At 40.0% G+C, this 20,157-nt stretch overlaps 1 protein-coding gene across 1 annotated transcript in view; it reads left to right on the top strand.

The window, feature by feature from the left end:
* The window catches only part of ANKRD31 (ankyrin repeat domain 31), a 132,115-nt gene extending 123,825 nt beyond the window's left edge, over positions 1–8,290 (top strand). The window contains exon 25 of the mRNA XM_036849202.1: positions 7,996–8,290. Coding sequence (XP_036705097.1) covers positions 7,996–8,141 — 146 coding nt within the window. The 3' untranslated portion in view covers positions 8,142–8,290. The remainder of the gene's footprint in view (positions 1–7,995) is intronic.
* The last annotated feature ends 11,867 nt before the right edge of the window (positions 8,291–20,157 follow it).

The raw sequence follows: 20,157 nt of genomic DNA, 5'->3' as shown, positions 1-20,157 counted from the left end.
TTGCTGCTTCATTCCCTCTTAGCTACCTACCTCCAACATGACTGTGAGGGCTAGAGTGGAAGCAAAACTCCAGTGTTTGGGAGCTTCCAATTTGGAAGCAGATCTTTTAAGTGTGTGCTTCCTGCAGTCCCTTTATTTGTTCCTATGCTAACTGGCCCAAAGCTTGGTGGGAGTAGTAAGTATTGTAGTAAGAGTATAGACTGCATTGGTGAGGAAACTTTAGTTCACTGTTCTTTTATATTTAAGTGCCTGTATCTTGTGCAACCTATTAAGTTCCTATTAAGTAACAGTGAGTATATTGAGTACTATAAATGAATTATTAAATCAAAAAATAAAATCTAAATCTCAGTTTCCTAACTACTTGGATTCTTTCCCTTTCTTGTCTCACATGGTTGTGCAAGGATTAAAGTATTGAAAAGTGATGGACAAATGTGTGATATGACTATTAGAGCACAGAAACAAACTATAGAAGGATATGATATACCCTGGGTTGTTATCGTTGGTTACCTGGGCAGCAGGGGAGTTGGGGCAGGGAGAGGATTGCAGTAAAACCATACCTTCGGGCCAAATTTAGAGTATATACAAAAGTAAAACACTGAAAACAGTTCTAAAAGCCCTGAAAGCAGGAGACATGCAGAGTGAGCCCAGACTAGGGCCCAGAGAAGAGTATCTCAATTCTAGAACTGTGTTCTCAGCTACTGTAGTAACAGGTTATTATTTATTTCTCAGAAGATTGATAATACAAATCACAATATATTTTTACTTATTTTAAGTAGCTGTAGTACACTGCATGTATGTTTAATTTTTTATGAAAAGAAAAAGCAAAGAGTTTTAAAAATATTACATACTGGTATTGATGCTTTCAGGTATGCTTTCCATATGTAGACATGGAGAAAAGGTTTACTCAACTTCAAAAAAGGAAGAAAAGTTAGTGAAGTTCTTTGTCTTTAACTTTCCTGGATGTTGTTTGCCTGGAATGATTCAAATAATTTTGAAGCTTGTACTATTATGTAATAAGATAACGTAGCAATTGTATAGTTACTTAACACAATTCAAACGGGGATCATAAATTTGAAATCAGTTTGCTGTATTCTTACATTTTCTTATATGAGGATTACCCTGTTTAGCTCAGTTTTCTGTATGAATGTGTTTTTTGTTTTGTTGCCCACCCCATCCCAATATATTGGGAACTGTGGATAACAACAAAGAAATCTGGAAGCTAGAAGTTGTCAGCCAAAGGTGCCGGATCCTAGTAGCATGGGCTGGAATGAAACGGGTGGGAATGCAGTGGCAGATGGAGTTCAGAGATACCTGTTGCAGAAGAGGTGGTAGAGGAGAAAGAAAAGGCAGCAGAAGTTGAGAGGTAAAGGAGATGAGAACAGGTGTTTTGTAAGGAATGGTCTTTGTTTCTTCCAGTCTGATCATTATGGAAAAGCGGCTATTCTGTGAGAAACTAGGGGATGGTCTTAATACTAAGTTTTGTGGTGTGATATGTATGTTCCCAGAATTTCATGTCCATGGGCTTACCCAGGAAGTGGCACCTTCTGTTACCACAGAGCCACTTGCAGTTTTCCTAAAGTCCTGCAGATTACAGGAAAGTCAGGAGTGTATTACGCTGACAGTGAAATTGAGTGGATCTGGGGGTGGGATTTTGGCTGCCATGACCTCTGTTCCTTTGAAAGAGAAGCCATGTGAATAGCCACTAGACAGAATATCAACCAAATAACTTTTGTGGATATATCATGGCTAACCTGTTGAGAAAGTTATAAATCAAAACCATCACACCCTACTGACTTTAGTGATAAAGTCAGCCCTGCTAAAAAAAAAAAAAGAAGAAGGTGGGCCTAAAATGGTCCCTTTATCTTACTTTATTACAGCACGTAAGGGAGAGAGAGAGCCAGATCAGCTCCAAGCAAAGCTAGTTCAGAGTGCAAAGCAGTATTGAATAACACTTTACAGTTTTACAGAAAACTTTCACATAGGTGTTATTTTCTCATTTGACAAAGGTGAATGATGGGAATGGTAAGGCAAAAGGAAAAAAAAGGTTTAACATTAGCATTACTTTATTGAAAACTCCAAACTCCACTTCTATGGGTTAATAGGTTAACAAATGTCCATCCAAAAATGCTGTTTTTCAAACACTTTTGTTATATCATCTCAGCAACCCAAGTTTGGGCCACTCTGTTTCCAGCATGTCAATTGGGAAGATGGGCAGGTTGCTTCCTGTGGAGCCACTGCTTATCATTCCGCACTTTTGTTGGTGACCTTCTCTATGTGAGCCCTATGGTGATAATTTCTGGTTACAGACAAGATGAAGCTATTCAGGTGCTCTTGGCCATCTCTTACAAGTGCCCATGTTTGGGTCTGTGACTTTTAAGGCAAGGCCCATTCACTGGAAAGAGAATAGGTTTTTTGTGCATACAGGCCCATCCTTGCTCTGATGAAACTAAGCTAATATTAGCAAAATTAATTTAAATTAATATTTAAAGCCTTATTTCCATGGGCTTTTCCTGAAGGATGAATGCTCTCCACTCCCAACTTTTGTGAGATACCTTGCTTCAGATAGTCTATAAAACAAACCTGCTAATAAGGGAATTATTTTGTTTACATTTGGACCATGTGTAAAACAGTTTAAATTCTTTGGGTTGTAAGTAACAGTTTAAAACCCAAATCAGACTGGGTTACACCCCCCATAAAAAGGAATTTTATTGACTCATGTACATGAAAGACCAGGAGTAGGTTCTTCAGGCTTAAGCCAGTGTTCAAAGAGCATGACTGAGCACCCAGTTTTTCTTGCTTTCCATTTCTCAGCTCCATGGTAGCAGCCTCTCCCCTCATCATCCCAGAGCTACATGCTTCCAGATTCAAGTCCAGAGGGAAAGAATTTGGATGTGACTCTTTCCCAGAAGGCAAAAAAAAGATCTCATTGCATGTAACTTCACTCTGAATGGGTCGTGTTCTTACCCTGAATCAATGCCTGTTCACTGATTGGCCTAGATCTAAACAAATCAGGAGATTAATGGTTGGAAGGAAGAGATAGTGAATTATATCCCCTGAACTAAGCAAGAACTTTAAGACCAAAAAACTAAGCAGGCAACTCCATAAAGGGTAATTGTGAAGTTTATTGTGGGTAACTTACACACGGGTAGGAAGGATCAGGAGATGATCCAGAAGCATTCATAGCCGTACTCTGCCTCTGAAAAGGGTAAGGAGGATTTAAAGGGACCAAAGCTAAAAATAGAATCTGACTACTTGGGAGAAGCGTGGTTGGTCCACACTGACAGGAACCCCTGTTTTTCCTCCCTGCCCTTCCCTGAGGGGTCTCATGACTGTTAACTACCTGCATCAGCAAAAGGCATTCTTCCAGTTTTCATATCAGTTGAAGACAAGGGTAAGCTGATAGAGAACTATTAACTATCTGCGTCAGCAAAGGCATTCTTCCAGTTTTCATATCAGATGAAGACAAAGGTAAAAGCTGGCTTGGGCGCATTCCTTGTGAGTAGGCTAAAGTACAGTCATGCAGAAAGGGAAGGGGTAGGACTGCAGACCTAAGATGGAGCTGACAAAATGGAGTCAGTGTGGTTCAGCCACACAGTTGAGAACAATTTCACCAGAAGCACATGGACCAGATGTGAGGAAAGGGATGGTCCTCCAGAGGCAAATTAGGGTGGGATCACCATTAGAAGGATAAATGGGTACTTTATCAGGAGCGCCAGATATCCATGCAGATGTGTAACTATGTAAACATTTGTACTGCTTAGAATTATGAACAAAGCTCTTGGACTATGCGATACGTCTATCTGAAACTGCCCGGCTGAGGTCACACAGATAGCATGTTGGTGCTAACCTTGGAATAAGATTCAATTAGTTGAATGACATATAGCTCATATAGCCAATCTCCAAGAAAAGAATCTCTGAGACTATCGGAGAGCTTAAAGAAGCCAGTTTAGCATCATTGGCTCTTAAACTGGCAGAGCTAAAAGGGACCCTGCTGATCATCAACTCTCTCACCTCTCAGAGGAGATGGAAATCTAGATAAGCCATATAACTTGCTTGAGATCACAACCAAGTTTGTGTGACCTAGAAAATTGATCATCCATCTTCCAGCCTAACACTCTTTTTAGTAATAAATACCTGCTATAATAATAGCAGCTACTATTTATTGAGTGTTTGCTCTGTATTAGGCAGTAGACAGGCATTTCACATGCAGTATCTCATTTAATCTTTACAACTGTTTTATTCCCAGTTTATTGGAAATTGAGGCACAGAGGGGCTTTGTATAACTACCTTCAGAAGCTTCAGTTATCCTTTTTTTGCCTTGGTGTTTTAGACTGCAAACAGCCTTCTTTCTTCCAAGATAGGTCAGTGCTGATTTACAGCTTTATCTTGGGTATAGAAAATGGAGTGAGTGAAGAATGACCTGGTCAGAAAACCTGTTATATGTGCTCATAGACTTCACTAGGGTCTAGGGTTTGTAATAAGTAAATTTAAATCTTATTTTTTACTTTTTTAAAAAATTTATTTATTATTTTTTTAAACATCTTTATTGGAGTATAATTGCTCTACGATGGGGTGTTTGTTTCTACTTTATAACAAAGTGATTCAGCCACACATATACATATATCCCCATATCTCCTCCCTCTTGCGTCTCCCTCCCACCCTCCCTATCCCACCCCTCTAGGTGGTCACCAAGCACTGAGCTGATCTCCCTGTGCTATGTGGCTGCTTCCCAGTAGCTATCGATTTTACATTTGGTAGTGTGTGTATGTCAATGCCACTCTCTCACTTCGTCCAGCTTACCCTTGCCCCTCCCCGTGTCCTCAAGTCCATTCTCTACGTCTGCGTCTTTATTCCTGTCCTGCCCCTAGGTTCTTCATAACCTTTTTTTTTTTTTTTTGATTCCATATATATGTGTTAACATACATTATTTGTTTTTCTCTTTCTGACTTACTTCACTCTGTATGACAGACTCTAGGTCCATCCACCTCACTACAAATAACTCAATTTCATTTCTTTTTATGGCTGAATAATATTCCATTGTATATATATGTCACATCTTCTTTATCCATTCATCTGTCGATGAACAGTTAGGTTGCTTCCATGTCCTGGCTATTGTAAATAGAGCTGCAGTGAACATTGTGGTACATGACTCTTTTTGAATTATGGTTTTCTCAGGATATATGCCCAGTAGTGGGACTGCTGGGTCATACGGTAGTTCTGTTTTTAGTTTTTTTTTTTTTCTTGTGGTATGTAAATTATATCTCAACGTACAATAAGCAAGCATTTAAAATAAAATGCTACTTCCTTCTGGCCTCTGTTGTTTCAGATGAGAAATCCACTGTCTTTACAAGTGGAGTTCCTCTCTAGATTATGTGTTGTTTCTCTCTGACTGCTTTTAAGATTTGTTTTTGTTTGTTTTTACCTCTCTAAAGTTTAATTACAGTGTGTATTGGCATGGATTTCTTTGGTTTATCGTGTTTCTCATTTGCTCAGGTTCTTCAGTCTGTAGGGTTTTGTCCTTTACCAAATTAGGGAAGTTTTATCCATTATTTCCTTGAATAGTCTCTCAGTCCCACTCTCTTTGTACTTTATTCTGGAACTCTGATAATACAAATACTGAATTACCTGTTTTCGTTCTACAGGCCCATGAGGCTCTGATTGTTGTTGATGTGTAACTTGACTGACCACAGTGACCAGAATGTGATCAAGCATTATTCTCATGTTTCTGTGAGGTGGTTTTCGATAAGATTTACATTTAAATCAGTGGACTTTGAGTAAGGCAGGTTGCCCTCCACCATGTGGATGGGACCCATCCACTCAGTTGAAGGCCTGAGTAGAATAAAAGACTGACTTCCCCTGAGCAAGAGGGAATTCTTCAGCAGATGACCTTCAGACTTGAACTGCAACATTAGCTTTCCCTGTGTCTTCCAGCCTACCCTGCAGCTTATGGACTTGAGTAGAATACTACTTTTGTTTATCATTCATCACTTGATGAACATTTAAGCTGTTCAAACTTGGGTTTTCTAATTTTATTATGTGATTCCTTTTTCTCACAAAACTCTGAGATTCTATCATTTTTCTTCATTATTTGTTTTTCTGCTCCTCAGAGCAGATAATCTCTATTGAATCTGTATCTTTAAGTTCATTGATTTGTTTTTTTTAACATCTTTATTGGAGTATAATTGCTTTACAATGGTGTGTTAGTTTCTGCTTTATAAGAAGGTGAATCAGCTATACATATAAATATATCCCCATATCTCCTCCCTCTTGTGTCTCCCTCCCACCCTCCCTATCCCACCCCTCTAGGTGGTCACAAAGCACCAAGCTGATCTCCCTACGCTATGCGGCTGCTTCCCACTAGCTATCTGTTTTACATTTGGTAGTGTATATATGTCCATGCCACTCTCTCACTTCGTCCCAGCTTACCCTTTCCCCCCGCCACGTCCTCAAGTCCATTCTCTAGGTCTGCCTCTAGGTTCTTCATAACCTTTTTTTTTTTTTAGATTCCATATATATGTGTTAACATACGTTATTTGTTTTTCTCTTTCTGACTTACTTCACTCTGTATGACAGACTCTAGGTCCATCCACCTCACTACAAATAACTCAATTTCATTTCTTTTTATGGCTGAGTAATATTCCAATATATGTATATGTGCCACATCTTCTTTATCCATTCATCTGTCAGTGGACACTTAGGTTGCTTCCATGTCCTGGCTATTGTAAATAGAGCTGCAATGAACACTGTTGTACATGACTCTTTTTGAATTATGGTTTTCTCAGGGTATATGCCCAGTAGTGGGATTGCTGGGTTGTATGGTAGTTCTATCTTTAGTTTTTTAAGGAACCTCCATACTGTTCTTCATAATGGCTGTATCAATTTACATTCCCACCAACAGTGCAAGAGGGTTCCCTTTTCTCCTCACCCTCTCCAGCATTTATTGTTTGTAGATTTTTTGATGATGGCCATTCTGACCGGTGTGAGGTGATACCTCATTGTAGTTTTGATTTGCATTTCTCTAATGATAAGTGATGTTGAGCATCCTTTCACGTGTTTGTTGGCAATCTGTATATCTTCTTTGGAGAAATATCTATTTAGGTCTTCTGCCCATTTTTGGATTGGGTTGTTTGTTGATATTGAGCTGCATGAGCTGCTTGTAAATTTTGGAGATTAATCCTTTGTCAGTTCCTTCATCTGCAAATATTTTCTCCCGTTCTGAGGGTTGCCTTTTTGTCTTTTTTATGGTTTCCTTTGCTGTGTAAAAGCTTTTAAGTTTCATTAGGTCCCATTTGTTTATTTCTGTTTTTATTTCCATTTCTCTAGGAGGTGGGTCAAAAAGGATCTTGCTGTGATTTATGTCATAGAGTTTTCTGCCTATGTTTTCCTCTAAGAGTTTTATAGTGTCTGGCCTTACATTTAGGTCTTTACTCCATTTTGAGTTTATTTTTGTGTATGGTGTTAGGGAGTGTTCTAATTTCATTCTTTTACATGTAGCTGTCCAGTTTTCCCAGCACCACTTATTGAAGAGGCTGTCTTTTCTCCATTGTATATTCTTGCCTCCTTTATCAAAAATAAGGTGACCATACGTGCATGGGTTTGTCTCTGGGCTTTCTATCCTGTTCCATTGATTTATATTTCTGTTTTTGTGCCAGTACCATACTGTCTTGATTACTGTAACTGTGTAGTATAGTCTGAAGTCGGGGAGCCTGATTCCTCCAGCTCCCTTTTTTTCCCTCAAGACTGCTTTGGCTATTTGGGGTCTTTTGTGTCTCCGTACAAATTTTAAGATTTTTTGTGCTACTTCTGTAAAAAAATGCCATTGGTAATTTGGTAGGGATTTATTGAATCTGTAGATTGCTTTGGGTAGTATAGTCATTTTCACAATATTGATTCTTCCAATCTAAGAACATGGTATATCTCTCCATCTGTTTGTATCATCTTTAAATCTTATTTTTTAAACGACAGTTTTTAATTTGTTGACTCTTCTTTAAACAGGAACTTCCAAAGAGTCAATGCAAAGCATCCCACATTATCTTCAAATAAATGAAATACTGTTAATCAGCGATCAAGAATTTCTCCCATGCCATATAATGGATGAGCATTGGAAGTTCTATGTGGAATGTGAGGAGCTAACATTCTAAAGCCTTGTTTTCTTAATAATTTATTAGGTATTTGTTCATATTATTAACCAGTGTTCATATTTTGTCGTGTGTGGGCTGGTGGGCCTATTTAATACACACTTTATGAGTTACTACTTAAGATGTGTTTACTGTTTTAAGAAAAAATATAACTCTTCAACTATTATAGTAAGATTAATAGTTTTTTGCAATTAAAATAAAGACATTTTTGCCATAAACAATATTAACTCTCTGGCTTTCTTTTTACTAAAATAAACTTTAAACAAATCTTTAAATCAACACTTCTACCTTTGCATAAATAACAGTTGTTCCTTATGGGAAGTAAGAATACAAATAGGAGTGACTATTGGTCCTGAAAAGTCCCTGGTAAAGTAAATCTACTTTAAAAAAGAACTTAAAGTCCCACTGCCTTCCCCCATTTACTTTGGAATTTATGTTGAAATCAAAATGTAAAATTATGAAAGAGGTTTGTCTTAAGTTTCACAAAATTTAGTGTAGATAGAATTGTAGCTGTGCCAAGTCTGAGAACAAAAAATGAATCGAGTGTTGATTCGGGGGCTGATTATTTTAAATAGGATATATTTCATCTTTAACGTTTGCTACATTGTCATGAAGATTTTTTTTAAAAGAGCTTTATAAGTTTTTATAAGCTGTCTTTATACAGGTCTGTCTTAATCCTTTGATAGCCATCTTATTCTTATCTGTCATTACCCCAGGCTCCCAAATACGCTTTTTAACTCTGTGGCCTAATTCTGTCCCTTCTCTCTCATTTGGGTAGAGAGGTCAAAATTGCAATAAAAATTACCCTAGCAAGTGCTAGAACTTGGGGGGGGGGATGGGGAGGAGCAATATGGTGTTGCTTTTTGATATTTTCTTATTTTAAATGTACAGAATCTTAAATATCTTTAGAATACACAAGAAACTTGTCAAGTTGCCTGTAGAGAGAAGAATTATGGGACTGGGGAACTAAGGGGAAAGGAAGACTTTTAACTACGTGCACCCTTTCGCAACTTTGAAATTGGTACTCTGTGTTTATTCTTTGTATTCAGATAAAAATTTTAAATATCTGAAAAGATAGCACCTGAAAATGTTTGCCTATTCATAAAAGTGTAAAGACAGATCATTTTATTTTTCTTCCTTTGAGAGTCCATTGAAAATGTTCAGGATAAAGTGAACCCTACATGTTGTAATGTTTGAGAACTGACAAGAATTTTATTGTTCCATTATCATTTTCTTAGACTACCCTATTTTTCTAATTTTTGAATAATATACCTGAGGTGGTCTATTTGGCTTTCATTACTTAAGGAGATATTTAAAACATGGGCCATTTGGGAATATATGTACTAACATGGGAAATATATACAATATATATAAGTATACAATGTACTTATTATATATTATATATATAAGTAACTGAAAAACGCAAATTGTTAGACAGTATTTAGTACAGATCCTGGTTGTGTTAAATAAAAATTATATGCCTTTCTGCCTCTGTGGGAGGGAAGTTTGGGGGAGAATGGATACATGTATATGTACGGCTGAGTCCCTTTGCTGTGTACCTGAAACTATCACAACATTGTCAATCGGCTATACTCCAATATAAAATAAAAAGTTTAAAGAAAATTATATGCCTTTGAATGCATGTATAATATATATAGCCATATAAATATACATATTTTTATATTATGCATGGTATATCTACTTTATAAGCTATGAAATGTGTATTTGTATGTATAAGTATGTGTGTGGTGTGGGAGATGTCAAGTAAAAGGTCTGGAATGCTACAAATAAAATTGCAGTGCCTGTTCCTAAGGGAGTTGGACTGGGGAAGTTGGAAGGATATATTACAGTTTACTTTCAACTTAAAAAAAAAGCCACGCACATATTTCTTTTGTAATTTAAAAATATTTTTTAAAAAATAACTTAAAAGCAAGTATTTTGTTTAGTGATTACAATTTACAAAAGTCATACATTCTAAGTTTATAGCATAAGAAATCTTGCAATTCTGAGTTTTCATTTTAGAGATCAAATTCTTAAACTTAGTTTTCCAAGCCCATTTAACATTAAGTATACCAACTGGCAACTGACTTCACACCTAGTGGAGGTATGTTGAGTATTGCCCAAACTAAACAAAAGGGTCTACTTCAAGCAGGGTTGGGGTCCGGAGAGCTACCTTACCTCAGATCTTCCCTGTGAGATGATTGGGTGATTTGGGGTATTGGCTGGATGTTTTGCCTATTCTGTGTTCTAAATGAAACAAGCTTCTGGACCCTAAGCCATACGAGGGACTTCCAAGAATATCTAATAATGCAATCTTCTCTGATATTTGTATCCTTTCTATAAAACTAAGTTCCTGAATATCTCCAGGATACTCCATACCCAACAAGGAAGTCTATTCCCTTTCAGACAGGTACTCCTAAATATTAGAAAGCTGGAACCCCAATGTCCCAGGACTCACAACACTTCCTTTTAAGACTTGAATTTACAGCATAAGCCTCCCCTGGCCTGATTGCTGGGAATGTCCAAGCATACATCTTGTCCTTTCGTCCTCCATTTCTCTTTCATTCAGTCACTTCGAATTCCCCTCCTGAGCTCAGTCCTTTATCAGGACTAGACTATGTGCAACCCTATCCCGTTTCTCTCACCCCTGTTCTTTGCCTTATAAAAACCTGGAGCACACTCCAGCAAATTATTCTTCCTAAGGGTCTGTTTTACTTCCCTGCTGCTACTGCGAGAGTAAAATCTAGGCCCAACATTTGAGGCCCCTAGCTCTCTGGTCCTGACGTAACCTTCCAGCTTCATCACCAGCCATCTCTAACCTTTTACTCACTCTTAAGCTCCTTCTTCGTCCCTTTTATAGACTGAAATTGTGCCCTCTCAAAATTCATATGTTGAGGTCCTAACCCTCAGTACCTCAGAATGTGACTGTATTTAGAGATAGGACCTTTAAAGAGACTATTAAAATAAGGCAGTTAAAGTAGGTCCAAATGCAGTCTGACTGGTGTCCTTACATGAAAAACTTTGGACATACAAAGGGATACTGGGGTTGCATGTGAACAGACAAAAGACCATAAGGAACACAGCAAAAAGGCAGCCATCTGCAAACAAAGGAGAGAGGACTCAGAATGAAATCAGCCCTGCTGACGCTTTGATCCTGGACTTCTACCCTCCAGAACTGTGAGAAATAATTTTCTGTTGTTTAAGCCACCCAGTTTTTAGTATTTCGTTATTGCAGCACTGGCAAACTAATACAATCCCTAACTCTACCCAACATTTTGTTTATACTACCGGGAATGTTCCCTCTCCCATCTGTCCATCTATGTCCATCTTTGAGCCCTCTCCTCATATATGACCACCTGTGTTGCTTTCTCAGGCCAAGCACTTAATATTTACTGCTTGGTATTATTAGTTTTCTTTCAATGGCTCATCTCCCTCAAGTAGCTGGAAAACTTGTCGAGGTCAGGTTTAGGGTTTTGCTCTTTGTGTTTCTAATAAAATATCTCAAACATACTAGATACTCAAGAAGTATCAATCAGGGCGTTTTCAAGTATGATAACAGAAAACCATACTCATAATGGAAAATTTATTATTTCATATATTAAGTCCAGAGGTAGGAATTTGGGGGTTGGTTAATACTTTAATTCAACAATATCATGATTGTTTCCATCTTTCTTCCAGGTCCCTTCACAGTACCAAGATGGCTCTGCTGTTATAGGCAGGTGTACATGCAGAAACAGCATTATTAAAAGAAGGAAGGAAAATTTTCTTCCAATGCATATCTTTTGGGAAGAAACCTTCCCTGACACCACCACCCCAGGAAATTGTATGTCATTAGACAAAATTGTGCCATCTGCTTGTTCCAAAGCAGTCACTAGCCAGGGAAGTGGGGTTACCTTGACTGGCTGCGAGAAGTAAGTACATGCCCATGTGCGGGAAAGTAGTCAGATGTACAAACTCCACACTGCCAGTTAAAAAAAAACCCTGGGGCTTCCCTGGCAGCGCAGTGGTTAAGAATCCGCCTGCCAGTGCAGGGGACACGGGTTCGAGCCCTGGTCCAGGAAGATCCCACGTGCCTTAGAGCAACTAAGCCCATGCGCCACAACTACTGAGCCTGCGCCCCAGAGCCGGCGAGCCACAGCTACTGAGCCCGCGTGCCGCAACTACTGAAGCCCACGCACCTAGAGCCCGTGCTCCGCAACAGGAGAAGCCACCGCAATGAGAAGCCCGCGCACCACAACAAAGGGTAGCCCCTGCTCGCCACTAGAGAAAGCCCACGTGCAGCAACGAAGACCCAACACAGCCAAAAATAAATAAATAAAATAAATAAATTTATTTAAAAAAAAAAACCTGTGTAAGGCAGGGGCAGGGGTGGGGTAAGAGCTAATATTTATTGAGCACTTAACATATACCAGTCATTGTTATAAGCACTTCCGATGTGTTAACTCATTTAATATTCACCACACCCTATGAGGTAGGAAATATTATCCGCATTTTATAGATGAGGAAACTGAGGTATAGGATGAAGTAACTTGGCCCAAAGTCACACAGCTACCAAGTGGTAGAGCTGGGATTCGAACCTGGTAATCTGGCTTCACAACTCAGGCTGTTAGGTATCATATATTTCCTCTGTCTCAACCAAAATTATCTGCCTGAAAATATATGTTATGATTAAAACTGTGAACATCACTCTGAGTGACAGTGACCCTACTTACTTCTGCCACCTACACATTCTGAGGTGTCAGTGTTTGCTCACTTTGGTGGATGACAGGCAGGACAGACGGAGATACTCACTGGTAGAAAATGGAATGCAGAAGTCTTACTGGAAGAGTTTCAATATGAATACATTGGTATCTGCTCTTGGGCTCTCTCTTTTTCAATCTAGGGAGTTGCAGGCATAAAGAATGTGTAAAGTTTATTCATCTGAGATATTGCCCAAACTCAATTTTCACAGAAAACTGCCTTGTTAATTGAATGCATGTGCCCATAGGACTTGTATTTTAAGTCCCTTTGGATTCTCAAGACTGTGAGGGCTGATAGCACGTAACCTCCACGTGTATTTCTTTGGACCCCCTCGTCTTCTATTTCTTCTCATCTCATGTGGTAAGTTTCTGCTTAAACTTTTTTTTTTTTAATGCAATCACAGAAATGTATTTAGAATTACTTACTTTTATTTGTAGTTACATTTTTTTAAACATCTTTATTGGAGTATAATTGCTTTACAGTGCTGTGTTAGTTTCTGCTGTATAGCAAAGTGAATCAGCTATATGTGTACATATAGCCCCATATGCCCTCCCTCTTGTGTCTCCCTCCCACCCTCCCTATCCCACCCCTCTAGGTGGTCACAAAACACCAAGCTGATCTCCCTGTGCTATGCAGCTGCTTCCCAGTAGCTATCTATTTTACATTTGGTAGTGTATATATGTCCATGCCACTCTCTCACTTTGTCCCAACTTACCCTTCCCACTCCCCATGTCCTCAAGTCCATTCTCTACGTCTGCATCTTTATTCCTGTCCTGCCCCTAGGTTCATCAGAACCCCTTTTTTTTTTTTTTTAGATTCTATATATATGTGTTATCTGCTTAAACTTAATCATAATGTTCTCATGTCCCCGGTTCTCTTACCACCTAAATAAGAGGAACAGAATTTGAGGCCATGTCAAATCAAGTCGCCTCCATTTAAAGTCCCGAGTAAAAGCTGCATAGTTAACTTCTAAATTCCTTGGACATATTTGTAAGTTCATATTCTTTCATTTAGGCTGCTTTGCCAGGGACTTTAAAGTAGGAACAGTAGATGCAAACATTTGAAGCTGTAATGTAAAGAGTGGTACTTCTAAAGGTAAAAGCAGTTAACATTTCTGTTTTTCACTGTTCACAAGACACCTTGAAGTTCAATGACATCTGGCATTGTGGCTGAGATACGAAGTTGGCTCGTGTCCTTCAAAGCTGGAGGCAAGGAAGTGGTAAGGCAAGTTACCTAGCTGGTGGGTGAGCCTCGCCAATCCCCCAGCATCTTCATCTCAGCACAGCTTTTTTGTTCTCTGTTCATTACTGCCTACTCATTACCTGTCGTGAAATGATTAAACAAAACAAAAACTATGTTTTGTTTCTATGTTTCTTGGGTAAAAATGGCCCCGAAAGAAATGCTGGTGATGGAAATGAAGAGGTTTAAGAAAATATTGGTTCTCAATATCTTGTGATAACCTATAATGGAAAAGAATCTGAAAAAGGATATATATACATATATATAATATATATTATACTGTATATGTATATAATTCCTTGAAACTAATACAACATTATAAATCAAGTATACTTCAATTTTTTTAAAAAGGAAAGAAAAAAAATGTTGGTTCTCAGCCAAATAAAAAACCAGGGTGAAAAAGGGAGTAAACAGTGAAATTTGGAAGAGCTTAGCTCTGTGCCACGAATGATTATGTGTAGTAATGTAAACCAGAGAGCCCTAAGTCTCTGTACCGGTGCATCTCCTTTTCCTTTAGAAGCCAAGTAGAATGACTTGAGTCCCTCAGTCAATGTACAGGGCAAAGTCCACCAGCTCCCTGACTTTAGGTACCCCTATTTTTCCCAAGAATAGGCTCTCCCATTATAGCTGCTTTTCTTTCTTTTTAGATTTTTTTTGATGTGGACTATTTTTAAAGTCTTTATTGAATTTGTTACAATATTGCTTCTATTTTATGTTTTCGTTTTTTGGCCCCCGAGGCATGTGGGATCTTAGCTCCCCAACCAGGGATCAAACCCGCACCCTGTGCATTGGAAGGGGAAGTCCCAACCACTGGACCGCCAGGGGAGTCCCTGTAGCTGCTTTTCTATGAAATTCCATCAGCAAGCCGGTCAGCTTGGTACCTGGGCATTGCTCTCAGCCACTAGTGCTGTCCTCACCCCCATATCTCTCTACCGCATGCTAATCTCACCTCCCCGGTCCTTCCCCCAAAGCGCCACCCACCCCAGCTCTTGTGGGGCAGGCTTCACTGAAGGCTTGGTGGTAAAGGGAAAGGAGTGATAGCACAGCACAGCAAACAACCTAAGGTTGACTGACCTCTACCACAGGGAATTTCTCCCCAAGGACGTTCTCTTTAGACCCTGCTCTGGCTGAAGCAGTATAGGACAGTGGATATGAGCGCAGACTCACCTGACATCCTGGCTCCACCACTCACTGGTTATGGAACCTTGTGACCCTCCCTAGGTCTCATTCCATGTCTGAAATGGAGCTACCAAGGTGCCTCCCTCCTGAGATGTCCCTGAGGATTAAATGAGATAATCTGTGCAAAGCGGGCATCCCGGTGGCTGGCACATAGTAGCTTTTGTTTCTATGAGGAGTAAGTTACCAGGCTCCCCCCTTTCTCTGTAAACCTCTGATTAACAACCCTGCTGCATCACACACACACACACACACACACACACACACACTCACACTATACCCCTAATCCATAGCAGCAGAATCTTTGAGAATGTCTGGGCATCAGTAATGACTTAAGCTCCCCAAGTGATTATAATACGCAACCAGGCTGAGAACTACATCTATAGACTCTTTCTACATCTTCCCCTTGGCTTTCTTTCCTGAGCCACCTATCACATTTCTCCAGGCCCATGAGAGAAACTCAGTGTTCTATGCTTTCCTCATTGTATTAGAAGCATAGCATTTGGGCTCTGTGACTCACTTCTGCCCATCTAGGCTCTGCTCAGGGCGCCTTGGCTTTCTCACCATAAAAATATTCTTGTAGGTGTTTTCCACTCCAGCCATGAAGTACAAGAGATTACATTCAGTTGTTGCTTTAAATGACATTTTTTTTTTTAAAACAAGAGCAAAAAGCTACTATAGTTCACCACAAATCGAGTTACACATGTCCCTTCCAGACTAGGAGATCAAAGGTTGCAGCTGAGGGACCCAAGAAGCTGGACACCACTGGAGCACAACCTAGCAATATACTTGGAGTACTGATAAAATATTTCCACAGACCTTAGGGGGTTTTCAGCCTTGGCTGATCACGAGAATCACCTGAGGAACTTTAAAACTGGCCCAAATCCAGGACCCACTGGCAGAGATTCTAATTTCATTGATCTGGAATCTGTGCATCTATGCATCAGTACTTTTTAAATCTCCCCCAGATGATTCCAATGAGCAGCCACTGACCTCTCGTACCTGCTCTTATCACTTCATTTTTCTCTTTCACCCACCATCAATCACTGTATTAATCTTGTGTTTCCCATGCTGCCCCATTAAAAGAGTCACCTGGGACGCTTTTTTAAAATACAGTTCCTGGGCCCTACTCCAGGCTTACTGAATCAAAACCTCCAGGGAATTTTTTTGACAGCTGCTTAGGTGATTCTTATAAGGCAAATGTGGGAAACACTACATTAATCCAAGTTATCTTAGCCCATTTTCAGTTGATTAATATGTATTTTATTCATTTATTTAACAAGTATTTAATGAGCACCTAATGTGTGTTCAACATTGTTTTAGGTACTAGGAATACAGCAAAGAACATGACACATTCCATGTCCTCATGGTTATTATGTCTTGAGTATGTCTAGAGTAAACAAGCAAACATTTAATAATTAAATTCAGAAAAATTTAATTTCAGATAGTGATTGATAAATGTCATAAAGCCCGCATATCAGGATAAAGGGCTAGAAGGTGATATGGAGGTGGGGCAAGCCATTGTTTTTAAAAGGGGAGCCAGGAGGGCCTGGTTTTGAAAAGTTGCATCTGAACAGACAACTGAGTGATGAGAAACTGCTTACAAATTTCATTTGTAGTCTCACTTATACCATGTTTACTCTATATGTCTCATGTCTCCTAAATTAAATGGGATTTCCTTCAAGGTCAGGGACTGTCTTATATTTTTGTATTCTTCCATAGCAACCAGTGCGGCATTTTGCACAAGCAAGAATTCAGTGAATCACACTAGTCGCAAAAGCATTTCATCCTTAAATATACCTTTAAAGACTCAGCCAGAAGAGAATTTGGCAAGTTACCTGCTTGCTAAGTAAAGGAAAATCCGGGGAAACATATTAAGCATCAGACATTCAGCCCAAGGCTAGACTTCCTGCTTGCTTCCAGTTGGTAGCCATAGTTACAAATTCTTATTAGAAAGGCTCCAAAACACGCCGAGATCTGGTCATCTGTGTATGACTCCACGCTGGTGAACCCAGACCCAGAGCTTCGATTATCAGTTTCTGCTGCCTTACCACCTTGTGGTGTAATTTCTTGTCTTTTGTACTCAACTTCCCCTCAACTTCTTACCAATGTCTCTTCATGCCTTCAAGTTCCATTCAGCCCCTACTTCCTTAAGATAAACAGCTGAGTTCTGCAGAAGGCCACTGGATCCTATAATGTTTCTGAAGGCCAAAGAAGACTTTTTACTACGTTAGAAATTCCTCAGAAGGTTTCGTGAAACCAATTCAGATGGCTTGGGAGGGTTTTTCACAATTCCAATTTGGGATTTACATGGCTTTTAGGAGCCTTTCCATTTCTTGCAGGATTACTCTGTTCTTCAAATACTTTCCTTGGGCCAAGAACAACACAATCAGTACTGGAAGGTTGACCCAGGAGGCAACATCATTTCGTGGGGAAATTCCTGAACGAGGAATAGCGAGACCAATGTGTTTCCTACCAGTTCTACGACTGATTTGCTGATTGACCTGGACAAGTTACTTGACCTTTGAGCCCCAGGATCCTTGGTTATATGATAACACTCAGGATTGTCATTTTGAAGACCCAATAGAATTAATGAACGAGAGACCACTTCACAACATGCTAATTGCTGCAGCATTACAGCATACTATTATTATAGCCAAAGTAATTCACCATGTTCTTCTACTCCATATGGTAGTTATTTGCATCCTTTCAGCCTCTCATTTCTACAGCGAAACTTCAGAAGTAAGATTCTGCCAGGCACACCTTCCCCCTTGGAGCTGTGCTTTTGATAAGGCCTCCTTACTTATCTTTGCTTTTCCTACTTTTTCTTCAAGGATCTACTTGGAACTCACCACCGCCCACCCCGCCACTCTGAGTGAAATCTTTTAGTGGTGTCCTCAGTGACTGTGTCCCCTTGGCTGAATTCCTCTGGCATGGCTGCCATTTGGCCCCAGTCAGTTGACTCTAAGCATCCCCTATCTTGTTGGTGATTTATGTTCCGAGTGCAGAGACTACCTCTGTAACTACAGTGTCTTTCTTTGAGGGCAAGGTCTGTGATTTATGCCTCTTTGCGTCCTTAGCTCAAGCAATACATTTTCATTGACGATGACTTTTGGGGATTGTACTGGGTTGACTAGTGTCCCCTCAAAGTTCATGTCTTTGCATATGTATTGTAATCAATTAAGATGAGGTCATACTTGACTTAGGTGACCCTAAATCCAATGTCTGGTGTCCTTAAAGAAGAGAGAAATTTGGACACAGAGGAGACACAAGAAAAGAAGCTCATGTAATGACAAGCCAGAGATTGGAGTGATGCAGCTATAAGCCAAGGAATGCCAAGGATTGCCAGCAACCACCAGAAGCTAGGATGAGGCAGAGAAGGATTCTTTCCTAGATCCTTCAGAGGGATCACAGCCTTGCCAATGCCTTGATTTCAGGCTTTTAGCCTCCAAATTGTGAAAGAATAAATTTCTGCTGTTTTAAGTCACCCAGTTTGTGGTAATTTGTTAGGCAGCCCTGGGAAACTAATACCCGGGGGATGCTAAGCACACTGTAGAGTGTAGCAGAGGCCTTAGGGGGCCACCATCCAGCCTAGAGGCATCCTTTCTGAAGACCTGGGATGCTGATCCGAGCAAGGTTTTAAGGGAAGAGAGTAACTAACTGAAGAAGACAGGGAATGAGCTGAATATGGTCTGAGTAGAAAAAACGAAAAACAACAAAATTTACAAACTTTATGGTAAAGGTATTTTTTTAAGGTTCCATCATAGAAACAGTTTGCTTTATGACAAAAAGGTTGATCTGGGAGTTGGAAACAGGGGAGCAAGTAAGTGAATGGACAACTACTTTATGATATGATATATTCAAATTTTTAAATTGACCAATTTGGGAGGAATTGTGTGTGTATGGATTTCATAGCACCCCTTGCTTAGGTAACTGGACTCTATGCTGTGAGCCAGGCTGATGATGGCTGGTGGACCATTTGGATTCCAGCCCTGGAAGCCTCCATTTCCTCAGCTGTTAATGGCATGGACGCTGAGATAGACCACCCGGGTCTGAGTTCTGGCTCTGTCCCTTACAGGTACGTTATTACACCTCACTTACCTCCCTCTGGTCCTCTGTAAAATCAGAATAGAAATGGCATCTCCCTCATAAAGTTGTGAGGATTGAAAGATGAGTCTGCATAAACTGCTTAGAACAGTGCTCACAGTGGATAATAGAAGCCTGAGTTGTTTTTATCATCATCATCATCATGAGGGAGACCAGAAGGGTGAATAATGTGACCTTTAATGACTCTTCCAGAAAGAGGAGGTCGCACTAGAGAGAAGGAGATGAATGCAAAGCCGGTCATTTGCTTGAAAATAAGTCTGCAAGGTGGATATTAAAATACTTGCTTTCCCGAACACAAGGGATTTTTTTAAAGGCAGGGCGGTCTCAGAGTCTCTATTACTGTGGGCAGACTCCAGATCCCGGGAGTAAAGGATATGGGGTCCCATGCAGCGCTCCCTCTTTGGGATTCCCTGGGTCTCAAGGCCTAACCCGTTTTACCTGGTCCTATCTGGCTCCTCACCAACGCATCTGGCATACAGCAGGCTCTCAGTCAGCATGAGTTGACTGAGGACGGAAGGAAGAAACCGGCTGGGATTGACTTCCCCGGTGCATCCCCTGACTGTAAAGCGGGGCGCAGGAGCCTCTGGCCCCAAAGGACTTGGAGCGCCACGGGAGACGTCTGGAAGGTCGGGAATTACAAGCACAGCGTAGGGCATCTTCTTCACAGAGTTAGTATAGTCCCAAGAGCCCGCTACCAAGGCTGAGGCGTAGATATTGCCCTGTTGGTTAAGTAGGCGTGTGCTTGCTTTCAGGCAAT

Source organism: Balaenoptera musculus, chromosome 3 (assembly GCF_009873245.2).
Source record: "Balaenoptera musculus isolate JJ_BM4_2016_0621 chromosome 3, mBalMus1.pri.v3, whole genome shotgun sequence".
Classification (NCBI taxonomy): Eukaryota; Metazoa; Chordata; class Mammalia; order Artiodactyla; family Balaenopteridae; genus Balaenoptera; species Balaenoptera musculus.
This window is presented reverse-complemented; position numbering and strand designations above follow the sequence as displayed.